Genomic DNA, 12,517 nt, shown 5'->3' with positions numbered 1-12,517 from the left:
CCCCAGTGGGTCACTGTCTACTCTTGTCAGCAGTGATGGAAAGGTCCAGAGGGAAGACCAGGCAGGTCCATGAACTTAGCACAGTTACTGTATAAGGAAGGGACTGATGCTATACAAAGTTCATGGTGAAGGACTAGCTTATATGGTATATCCAATTCCCCTGCACTAAACTAAAGGTGCTGATTCTTGTTGGAATATAGTTCTTAAAGTGTCAGCTGATACCATGTCAGCAATTGTCACAGACTATTCAATTATGAGAACACAACAATTGAGCTTAATCCTGTTCACTCCTAGTGCACCCTGACACAAGCACACGCACTCTAAAGCAAGGTAGTAAGGAGAATCAATAAATAATCATCACGTGCAGGAACAATCACTTTGTTGCCTCTCTCTAGCCCAGATGCTAGTGAGGACAATTGGAACAGTCCAAGTAGTTCTCAGCTGAGGTCAGTGAATGAAGCACTGCCCATGAATCAGTCTTTGGCCTTACAGATCTGTATGGTTCCAAGGGAGATTGAAAAACCATCATCCAAAAGCCAATATCACTAATCGCATGCTCACTGTATCTAGCCTGGAAAACTGAACACCTCCCTTTCACGCACTTCCAGAATGGCACAGGTTGAATGTAAAGTAAAGCTTCCTTTGCTCAAGTCCAACAAATGCTACAGCACCATCCACAAACACAAAGACTAGCTCAGATCTGACAGACTAATACATCCATCTCTGCATTGTTGTATTCTCTCTGATTCTAATTTTACAAAAAGCACTATGACTAACCTCATGACATTTTCCCATTTCCCTGAGACCTGAATACAGTTCAGTGCCACGTTACAGGCTGATGTGCTGTGGATCCATGCTACCTAGAAAATAGATTGAGACTGACAAATAGATTTCATGTAGGCTCCTTACAGGCAACAGACAGGGAAGACAGGCAAGAAACTACAAAGAGTTGCGAACATGGCCCAGTCCATCACACAAAACAGCCTCCCATTCATTGACTGTGTCTACACTTCCCACTGCCTTGGAAAAATAACCAGCATAATCAGGAACCCCACGCACCTGACATTCTCTCTTCCACCTTCTTCTGACAGGGAAAAGATACAAAAGTCCGAGATCACGTACCGACCAACGCAAGAACAACTTTTTCCCCGCTGCCATCAGGTTTTGAATGGAACTTATATTAAGTTGATCTTTCTACACGCCCTAGTTATGACTGTAACACTACATCCTGCATTCTCTCCTTTCGTTCTCCCCATGTACTTTATGTACGGTATGCTTTGTCTGTATAGCATGCAAGAAACAATACTTTTCACTGTATACCAATACATGTGACAATAATAAATCAAATAATCAAGGACTGTCAAACTGAATTGTCCTAGTCAGATTTGAACCAAAGTCCTACAGATGAAAAGTCACTGTCTGATCCACTGCCTCACAGGTTACTTGCAGCTTGGATTTACAATTTTTTCCTAACTGAGCAGCAACTCATATGAAGGGACAGAAATCCCCCTCTGCTCAGGCTACTGGAGCTCTTACCCTCTTTCTTTCTTAAAAGTTTCTTCTTGGCAAGAGAAGCAGCGAGTTTCCGGTCATCGTAGAATTTCGCTTCTTTCAGAGCTTTCTGCGCATCTTCTGGGAGGGAAAACGTCACATACCCAAAACCACGACAAGTCTGACTCCCTGGGGGAAAAGAAAGATATTATGTCAAAGATCTTCATCAGGAACTCTGCTCAAATGACTAATCACAAAGTTACACGCACACATACAACAGCAGTACAATATAGTGGGAGTTGGCTGCTCCACCAGCAGTCTGTGCAGGTCCTTACTCAACAAGGCTGCAAATTGTCAGTGGTCAGTTTTCGTTACACTGGCCGGAATTTTACCACTATGCCTGCCCGAGGCTCACAGAACAGAATTCTCTGTGGGCCTCTTGGGGGATTTTACAAGTCCCACCCGAGCGAGGTTGTAAAATGCCAGCCATTGTGTTAGCTTGGCACTCACTTGTCAGAAGGTTATGGGTTCAATCCTCATTCAGGATGTAAGCACGTTATGCTGGCTGCCAAATCCGTCATTAAGGAGGAAATTGCGAGGCATCTTGAAGGGAATTGCTTGATAGGGCGGACGCAACACGGTTTCATTAAAGGGAAGTCGTGTCTGACAAATTTACTGGAGTTCTATGAGGATGTGTCTAGGGCAGTGGATAGAGGAGAGCCGGTGGATGTGGTCTTTCTGGATTTTCAGAAGGCGTTTGACAAGGTACCTCACAAGAGGTTATTGCAGAAGGTCAGGGGGCATGGAGTTGGGGGTAGGGTGTTAGCGTGGATAGAGGATTGGTTGTCAAATAGGAGGCAGAGAGTGGGGGTCAATGGGTGCTATTCGGATTGGCGGTTCGTGACTAGTGGGGTGCCCCAGGGGTCGGTGCTGGGGCCTCAGCTATTTACCATTTATATAGATGATCTGGAGGAGGGAACCGAGTGCAGGGTGTCGAAATTTGCTGATGACACCAAGATTGGGGGAAAGGCAAATTGTGCGGAGGGTGTGGAGAGTCTGCAGAAGGATCTAGATAGGCTGGGCGAATGGGCCAGGAAATGGCAAATGGAATTTAATGTTGGCAAGTGTGAGGTGGTCCACTTTGGTAGGAAGAATGGTAGGAAGGACTATTACTTACGTGGCGAAAAACTGCAGCAGGCGACGGTGCAGAGGGACCTCGGGGTCCTTGTGCATGAGTCGCAAAAACCCAGCTTGCAGGTGCAGCAGGTGGTCAGGAAGGCGAATGGGATGCTGGCCTTCATAGCGAGGGGGATTGAATATAAAAGTAGGGAGGTCTTGCTGCAGCTGTATAGGGCATTGGTGAGGCCGCAGCTGGAGTACTGTGTGCAGTTTTGGGCGCCGCACCTGCGCAAGGATATTTTGGCCCTGGAGGGAGTGCAGAGGAGGTTTACTAGGCTGATACCGGAGTTGAGGGGATTGAGCTATGAGGAGAGGCTGAATAAACTAGGCTTGTACTCGTTAGAGTTTAGAAGAATGAGGGGAGATCTCATTGAGACATATAAGATGATGAATGGGATGGATAGGATAGAGGTGGAGAGACTCTTCCCGCTCAAAAAAGACAGTAGGACTAGGGGGCACAGCCTCAAGATAAAGGGGAGGCGGTTTAGAACGGAGTTGAGGGGGAACTTCTTCACTCAAAGGGTGGTGAATCTCTGGAATTCTCTGCCCGTCGAAGTGGTGGAGGCTGCCTCGCTAAATATTTTTAAGAAGCGGGTTGATGGGTTCTTGATAAGAGAGGGGATTAAGGGTTATGGGGAGAGGGCGGGAAAGTGGAACTGAGCCACAACAGATCAGCCATGATCTTATTGAATGGCGGGGCAGGCTCGAAGGGCTAGATGGCCTACTCCTGCTCCTATTTCTTATGTTCTTATGTTCTTATGTAACCCACTGCAGTATTGCGGGAGTACTGCATTGTTACAAATGTTGTCTTTTGTATGAAGAATTGACTAGAAAATTGTTGGGGGGGGGCGCGGCGGCGAGGGCAGTGACAAGTTTATGGCACTCACCATTAACAGAGAGTTTAAACCCACCTTCCAAACCCACACAAATTTTGAAAGGGTAGCAAGCGGAGTGAAGGGATAATAAGGGGTCAAAAAGATAATCCATTTAGAGGCGGTGGACATAGCTGAGCGAGTAAATGAGTACTTTGCATCTGTCATTATCAAGATGACACTGCCCAAGTTGTAGAGAAAGAGGTGTTCAAGCCACTAGATGGGCTAACAATTGATTAAAGAGACTATTAGAAAAAAATGACTATATTTCAAATTGGCGAGTCAGCAGGACTAGAAGCGATATATCTGTGGATGCTAAGGGAAGAGTAGAAATTGTGGAGGTCATAACCTCCCAATTTGTTTTAAAATATGGGTGGTGCCAGAGAATTGCAAATTTTGTACCCTTTTCTGAACAAGGGTTTATAGCCAATTGGTTTAATCTCAACGGCCGGTAAACCTTTAGAAATGATAATTCAAGACAAAATTAATGGTCAATTGGATAAGCAGGGATTAATTAAGGAGAGCCAGCACAGATTTGTTAAAGGCAAATCATGTTCAATGTTTGATTACATGGCAGTAAATTAATGAGCTTAGTGCAGCTGCTGTGATCCTCCAAAGGTGATAAAGTGTCACATAATAGGCTTACCAGCAAATTTGAAACCATGAAATCAAAAGAACAGCGTGGATACAAAGCTAACAGTAGTGGTAAATAGTTGCTTCTCAGAAGGTATAAAATGGTGTTTCTGGAGGTTGGTATTACGTCCACTACTTTTCTTGATATGCATAAATGATCTAGGCTTGGTTGCAAATTTCAAAATTTGCTAATGTGACAAAACTCAAAAGTATTATGACAAATAAAACTTAAAATCTTCAACAGAAACAGACAGATTGCTAGATTGGGTGAACACATGATTAATTTTTATGCGGAGAAATGTTGTGATACATTTTAATAGGATGATCGAGTAGAGGTGAAATAAAAGGTACCATTCTAAAGGGAGTGCAAGGCTAAGGAGACTTAGGAGTACAAACTGAAGGCGGCAGTGACTAGAAAGACATATGGGATCCTGGGCTTTATAGATTGATGCATAGAGTACAAAAAAGGAAGTTGTGATAAATCTTCACAAAATATAGTGTTCAATCCCCATTGGAATATTCTGTCCAATTTTGGGAAGAAATGTGAAGGGTTTAGAGATGGTGCAGAAAACATTCACAAGAATGGTCCTAGTGCTGAAGAACTTCAATTATGTGGACTGATGGGAGAAGTTGTGGTTGTGTTCCTTTGAGAAAACAATGTGCAGAGGAGATTCAAGAGATGTTTAAAATCATGTGGATAAAGTCGAGAAAGTGTGTTGTTGAGGAAGAGGGGACACCAATTGAAAAAGGTGACACTGCCACCTCATAACTGTGCACCCAGGTTTGATGTCCGGTTTGGGCCACTGTCTGAAGTTTGCACATTCTCCTCGTGTCTGTGTGAGTTTCCTCCCACAGTCCAAAGATGTATGGGCTAGGTTAAATGGCTATGATAAATTGCCTCTTAGTATCAGTATTAATAAGATAAATGTGGAGTTACAAGGATGGGGCTAGATGAGATTGTGGTCAGTGCAGTCTTCATGGGCCGAATCCTACTGCACTATAGGAATTCTACGTAAAATGAGTGGCAAAAGATCCAGTGACAAGAAGACCAACATTTTTCCTGCTGATCGTGGTGAGGAGTGTGATGAAGATAAACTCAATCGTGGCTTAGACCCGGAGTGTTTGGGGGCTAAGCTAAATTGCATTTGTCGAGTGCTGGGATAGAAACGAATAATCTCCTTTTCCGTTCTGTGGTTATTCCATGAGCCTGGTTCAAGTGACCAATTTTGCCTCCCCATGATTCAGGAAACGATGAAAGTTTGAGCTGGAAGAAGCGGCCCTGGTCTGCGGGGCTCGGGAGGGAAGCGCAGGGGGGCCCAGCCTGGAGCAGCGGTCGGTGGAAGATTCTTCGGTGCAGGAGTCGGAAACGCATCGTCTGCGAGCAGCGTGCGGCCCGTCCGACACATGTGCCCCTCACCTTTCTCCTTCACCACGAAGCAGTGTTTGACCGGCCCCAGCTCGCTGTAAATCTCCTCCAGCCGCTCGGACACTGCAGTCGCGGGGAGATTCCTCACGAACACGGTGGTTAAACGGCCCTGAACCGCTGGCAGCTCCTCTCCCGTGGGCGCGGCCATCTTGACAATTCAATGTGCGGCTGTCTAACTGCTCCGACCGGAACAAAACAATCCGATGGGAGAGAAACGTTCCTACCCCCACTTTTCATATTCTCATTATGTGATTCTCACATTTCTACTTATATTGACAAATCACGTAACTTTTCCTGCACCGCATTGTAACACTTCGAGTGCAATCTTTGGATTATTTGTGCTGCTAGAATGTGGGCTTCACTCTTGTAGGACTGTATATTTATTGACCATTCCTAATTGTCCTTGCGAAAGTAGTGCACTCTTTCATTTGGTGAGTGAACCAGCCACATTGCTTTTGGGCATGGAGTTTCAGGATGTTGACCTTGCAATATTTAAGAAACGGTGATATATTTCCAAGTGCATGGCTTGGAGCAGAACTTGCATGGGTGGTGTTCCCATGGATCAGCTGCCTTTGTCCTTCTGCCTGGTAGGGGCAGATTTAGAAAGTGCTGTCAGAGGAGTATTGACAAGTTACTGCTGTGCATATTGTGCATAATACAGACCGAAGGTTGGTAACTCGGGCAGGATATATTTGTAGATGTTATCACATGACTGCCTAGCTTCAGCTGCCTCTCCTCCAGGCCGATCCACCACATCTTGTTTCTTTTAAGCCATTGAAAAAACAATGTTACCAGAGATCAAATCAGCGATTTGAATGAGAATGTACAAAACACGATCAGTAAGTTTGCAGATGACACTAAAATAGCTGGTAATATAGAGTGTGAGAAAGGTTATCAAAATTACAGCAGGATCTTTATCAGCTGGGGAAGTGGGCTGAGAAATGGCTAATGGAGTTCAATACAGAGATGTTGCATTTTGGGAAGTCGTCAAAGGAAGACTTTCCAAGTGTATGGTAGAACCTTGGAGAGTACCGTGGAACAGAGGGACCTTGAAGTTCAGGTGCACGGTTCTTTAAAGGTGGAGTCACAAGCAGATAGGGCAGTGAAGAAAGTTTTTGGCATGCTGGCTTTCATCAGTTAAAGCATTGAGTGTAGAAGTTGGGAAGTTATTTTATTACAGGATGTTGATGAGGCCACATGGAGTATTGTGTTCAGTTTTTGCCATCTTGCTATAAGAAAGACATTATTAAACTAGAGTGCATAAGAGATCAAGGATGTTGCCAGGACTCAAGGGACTGAGATATAGGGAGAGATTGGACAGGCTAGGACTTTTTTTCTTCGGAGCGTAGGAGACGGAGGGGTGATTTTATAGAGGTGTATGAGATCATGAGAGGCAGAGGTAGGATGGATGCACTCAGGCTTGTTCCCAGGGGTGGGGAAATCAAGAACTAGAGGGCATAGATTTAATTTCAAAGGGGAAAGAATTAATGGGAACCTGAGGAGCAACTTTCTTTTTAAAAAGAGTGTGATAAGTATTTGGAATGAGCTGCCGGAGGAAATGGTTGAGGCAAGCGCATAGACAACATTTTAAAAGTCATTTGGACAGTAAATTGGCAACAACACCTCCTCAACACCGGTGCCCCACAAAGCTGTGTGCGCAGCCCCCTACTATACTCCTTATACACCAACGACTGTGTGATCAAATTCCCCTCCAATTTGATTTTCAAGTTTGCTGATGACACCATCAGAGTGGGTCAGATCTCAAACAATGTTGAGACAGAGTACAGGAATGAGAGAGAATCTGATGAACTACTGTGGCAACAATAATTTCTCCCTTAATGTCAATAAAACAAAGGAGATTGTCGACTTCAGGAAACATAAAAGAGAACATGCTCCTGTCTATATCAATGGGGATGAAGTAGAAAGGGTCAAGAGCTTCAAGTTTTTAGGTGTCCAGATCACTGACAAACTGTCCTGGTCCTCCCCATGTCGATACTATTGTTAAGAAAGCCCACCAACGCCTCTACTTTCTCAGAAGGCTAATGAAATTTGGCATGTCAACTACAATTCTCACCAACTTTTACAGATGCACCATAGAAAGCATTCTTTCTGATTGTATCACAGCTTGATATGGCTCCTGCTCTGCCAAGACCGCAAGGAACTGTAAAAGGTTGTGAATGTAGCCCAATCCTTCACGCAAACCAGCCTCCCATCCATTGACTCAGTCTACACTCCCCACTGCCTCAGCAAAGCAGCCAGCATAATTAAGGACCCCACACACCCTGAACATTCTCTCTTCCACCTTCTTCCGTTGGGAAATAGAAAAGTCTGAGGTCATGTACCAACCGACTCAAGAACAGCTTCTTCCCTGCTGCTGTCAGACTTTTGAATAGACTTACCTTGCATTAAGTTGATCTTTCTCTACACCCTAGCTATGATTGTAACACTACATTCTGCACTCTCTTGTTTCCTTCTCTATGAACAGTATGCTTTGTCTGTATAGCGTGCAAGAAACAATACTTTTCACTGTTAATACATGTGACAATAATACATCAAACATTGATTGGAAAGGTTTAAAGGGATATGGGCCAAAGCTAGGCAAATGGGGTAAGCTTAGATGGGCATTTTGGTCAGTATGAACCAGTTTGGGCCAAAGGGCCTGTCTCTGTGCCTTTGGTTCTATGAAACCAGACCGCGTTCCATTATCATTTACTGAGATACCAGTGAGCGGAAGAATCCACTTCAGGTTTTTTTTGTTTAAATACAAGCTGGAGTAAGTCTTCAGAGGCAGAAGTCCCTTCACCAAAATCCCTTCATTTACAAATCCAACAGCAGGACACACAATGCTGTCAGTCAGCGGTCTACTTTCAAGAATGCCAGAGGAACTGACAGCCCTGGCTAAATACAAGGAAAAGATTCCCATCAATTGACTCCTTAATCAGGGTCATCTTTTAGTGTCCAACCAAATAAACAAAATCAACTTAACTTAGGAACAACTTAAAAGGGGCTGCTCCCTAAAATGAGGAGAACCACCCAAAACACAAAAAAAAGCAGAAAGGAAACTTAAAACATCAAATTAAAATGTGATTAAAGGGGTCAATAATACACCCCAGTTCCTGTGGTGCTCAGCAGGCAAAGAAGGCATCAACTGTGCCCTCAGATACCGCATGCTCCCTTCCAGGGACACCTGGCTGTGAATATAGCCGCGATAGAGGAGCAGACAGTCAGGATGGACAAAGCCATCGATCGCCCACTGCCTGGACCTGTTGATGGCTTGCCTCGCCAGGCCCAGGAGCAGGTTCATGAGGAGATCATCCTACCGACCTGCCCCTCTCTGCACTAGATGCCCATAGATTAGGAGCGTGGGACGGAAGTGCAAACAAAACATCAATAAAAGGTTTTTAAGGAAATTGAAAAGGTTGTGCAGCCTATAACATATAACATAGACATGGCTCATGGACTACTCCTTAATCAGGGAGCTCATATTCCAATAGGCCAACCTCATTGGCTGATTGAAGTCATTACACAAACTATACAAAAACAAATATCCTCAGCTGTAAGCCGGTGCCAAATGACATGAAGCACATTTGGTTTGGTGTGACCATGAAGCCAGAGCAGGCAAGCTAGCACTGATCTGTATGGTGTGGGCTTGGCCATAATTACTGCTCCCACTGTGGACACCTAACTGAAACTCACTTTGGAGAAACTTGATAACTATGGGTTATAAGTTGATAACTTGAAACTATGGGCGTGGGGAAGTTTTAAACTTCCCCACACCCATACCAAGCCTTCTTCACAGTTGCCTTTTGTGGAAACAAATGTGATCGAGTTTCACAGATATAAGAAACCTAAGGGAAAAGATAACTTATCAATTGGTGTAACGAACCATAAAGCCGGTTTAATTTATTTTCTTAGAATACCCCAGATTGCTTTCAATCGTCACTGGGAGATGGATGCTGATTCCAGTAGATGCCCAGCCAACCTGGGAGCGTTGGCAAACTTGTAACACAAAGGCATGATCTGGTACCTAATGAGTTATGGTTCATTTGGCACCAATTATGAAAAACTCTTGATATATTACTGGAAGATCACCCATGAGACTGTTTACAAAATATGCTAAAGTTTAATAGGAATTATGTATGGCATGCACAAGAGGCACATGCTACAGGGAAGTTAGTATTGATACAAAAAGGGAAGAGTAAACAGAACCTAAGGCACTCCCTTTAGATTTAACTTTTCCTTATAATAGTTGGTAGAGAGAAAAACATTAGGCACAAAAGAGTAAAAAAAGCTTCTATTATGCAACTCTTCAGTGTCAGTCATGGCTCAATAGGTCACAGTCTCACCTCTGTCTCAGTGCCAATCTAGAGGCTTGAGCATTTAATCCAGTGTAACACTGAATGGAGGAGGTGTTGCACTACCAGATACACCAATTTCATTTGTCTTCAATGGGACGATACTGCTATTGATATATTCTATGTTCCTGTAGAATGTTTAAAGTTCATATTTTTCTACAGGCAGTTGTTATTTCTGGTAGAAATGCAGCTCAGATACTGGGAAAGAAGGATAATTATTTTACCATGTAGTGTTTACTTAGGAGAGGGCTAGTGGACTCTTGCTTACAAAAGAAAAGGTCCTCTGGGTTTTGTTTATTGAAATAATGGAAGCTTGGGTACACAGGGTCATTTGGCGAAGGTGAGGAGTTAGGTTTGGAGCAGAGAAAATAGTTTAGTGCTGGCTCAGGTTTTTGAAGTCAGGTTTTCCACAAGCTGCTGCTTTCTGCAAAGTCTCTCTACCAGCTTAAACACTTTCTACACGCAATTTGTGGCGAGTATGCCTGTATTTGCTAACTGTATTTAAAGTGACATTTGAGTCTAAGAGGAATGTTGTTTATTTGGAACTGAAATAGTGATACATTAGAAATTAGAGTTGTTTATTTTCATGTTTAGTATGGTTAAAAAGTTAAGCTGCTTCATTTTGCTTGTATTATATTAAGCTGTTATGAATAACATTTGTTTTGATAAGAGTTCCTTAATTTGTCAGTTAAATTACTCCTGGAGCAAAACATCCTTTCCTCATATTTATGCCAAAATATTAGAATTGTTTGGGCCTAGCCTGGCTTCATATTATACTTGGGGTTTTGGTCCAGGACCCTAACATTCTCGAGTTAAATGTCCCATATTCAAAGAGGAGCAGGTGAGTTCTCCCCAGTTTTCTGACCATTATTTGCCCTCGCCAACATCAATAAAACAAGTTATTTGGCCCTACTATTTGCGGAACTTTGCTGCGTGCTAAGTACCTGCTTTGTATTTCTTTACATTACAACTGTGCACTTTGGACCACTTCATTTGCCATGAAATGCCCAGGACTTAAAAGCCATTATATAATTCCAAGTTATTGCCACCTTTAGCAGAAACGATTGGGGAAGCTAATGCGATCCAAAATATCAACAGATTGTTGTGATCCCATCTGATATTATTGTCAGATCCCAGAATGGAACCCAGCTTGATAGATCCGAACTTGTATTGTTTAGCGAAGTAGATTATCATAGTACCAGGATTGCCAATTACTAAAGAATAGGACATTTGTTAAACAAGAAAAGATGAACTATAATACACCACTCCTTCATCCCAGTTATACCCTTAGTTATGTACAGATTTTTAAGGATAACACACAGGTTACAAAAATATACCTTGTATCTGCAGACAGTTCATGTAAATTGATAGGCAAACTGTGGTCAGACACACCACAAACTGAAACCAAACACAACAATGGATTTTTCAATCAAATCCCCCCAGATGCTTATCACACTATGAGCCATAAGACATAGGAGCAGAATTAGGCCCCTTGGCCCATTGAGTCTGCTCCGCCATTCGATTATGGCCGATTTTATTTTCTCATCCCCATTCTTCTGCCTTTTCTCCATAACCCCTGATCCCCTTATCAACCAAGAACCTATCTAATTGGTCTCACTGGATCTCTGGCGTTCACACAGATATTTCCAAACTCCGCTCTCAAAGAAAACACTTGGAATCTTCTCCCACACAAGACTTTTGAAAGCTTTCACCAAGGATCCAACTTCTCTTTTCACATCTCTTTGCCCTGGATCGTCAAGTGCATTCAAGCTTCCACGCGATCTCTCAGGTACCCAGCCAGGCTGTGTTAAGGTGTCACCAACATTAAGATTACCACAGATGTCTGGCATCTTACTAGCTGATGTCTCCAAGTCTGCACCTCCCAGTCCAGTCTTCAGCCGGGAGCCTCTGTCTGCCCCTTTTTCTTTGACTTCGCTGAACTGTACCTCGTTCAGATTCTGGTTCTTTGTCCCTTTGATCTCAGTATTCCTGGGACTTCCCTCGTTTTCATTCCTTGGTTTCTGGAACTTTCTGTTCTTCAGCTTCTGGGACTTGATTTCATACCCCTGTGTATTGTCCTGCCTGTGCTGGCAACTTCTGTGGAACGCTTCTTGCATCTTAATAACCTGGTTTTAAGCTGAAAACTCAGCTACTTCTGTTTTTCTGTCTGGACCTCTGCTTGCTAAGTAACAGCTTAATTTTTTTTTAAGCTTATAATTGTTTTTACTTCATAAAACATTAATTTTAATCCAGACAAAGTTTTAAGTGAAACTAAAAATCGCAGACTTACAAGTACCTTTGTTTAACATGTTGCTAAATTAAAGTTATTTACCCTTAGCACTGAAATACAAATTAAGCTTAAACTTAAACCTTCGTTTGAACAAATCAAATATAAATTACTGAAACTATCTCTATTTCCTAACAATATTGACAATGGACAAATGTTGCACGATGGATGAGTGCCTCACAGCATCTGGGACTCAGGTTCAATTACCAGCTTGGGTCACTGTGCACATTTTCCCAGTGTCTGCATGGGTTTCCTCTGGATGCCCTGGTTTCCT

The 12,517-nt window shown here is 43.2% G+C and overlaps 1 protein-coding gene across 2 annotated transcripts in view; it reads right to left on the bottom strand.

The window, feature by feature from the left end:
- Window positions 1-5,757, bottom strand: part of rbm28 (RNA binding motif protein 28) — a 40,353-nt gene extending 34,596 nt beyond the window's left edge. For both annotated transcript variants that reach the window (XM_080207578.1, XM_080207579.1), the window contains exons 1-2: window positions 5,593-5,757; window positions 1,537-1,680 (exon numbers count right to left, since the gene is read on the bottom strand). In XM_080207578.1, the coding sequence (XP_080063704.1) occupies window positions 1,537-1,680; window positions 5,593-5,749 (301 nt within the window). In that variant the 5' untranslated portion in view covers window positions 5,750-5,757. The remainder of the gene's footprint in view (window positions 1-1,536; window positions 1,681-5,592) is intronic.
- Between the last annotated feature and the right edge of the window lie 6,760 nt (window positions 5,758-12,517).

This window comes from Carcharhinus amblyrhynchos, chromosome 19, assembly GCF_965287045.1.
Source record: "Carcharhinus amblyrhynchos chromosome 19, sCarAmb.v2.hapA, whole genome shotgun sequence".
Classification (NCBI taxonomy): domain Eukaryota; kingdom Metazoa; phylum Chordata; class Chondrichthyes; order Carcharhiniformes; family Carcharhinidae; genus Carcharhinus; species Carcharhinus amblyrhynchos.
The sequence above is the reverse complement of the archived record's forward strand: the minus strand, read 5'-3'. Positions and strand labels throughout refer to the sequence as shown.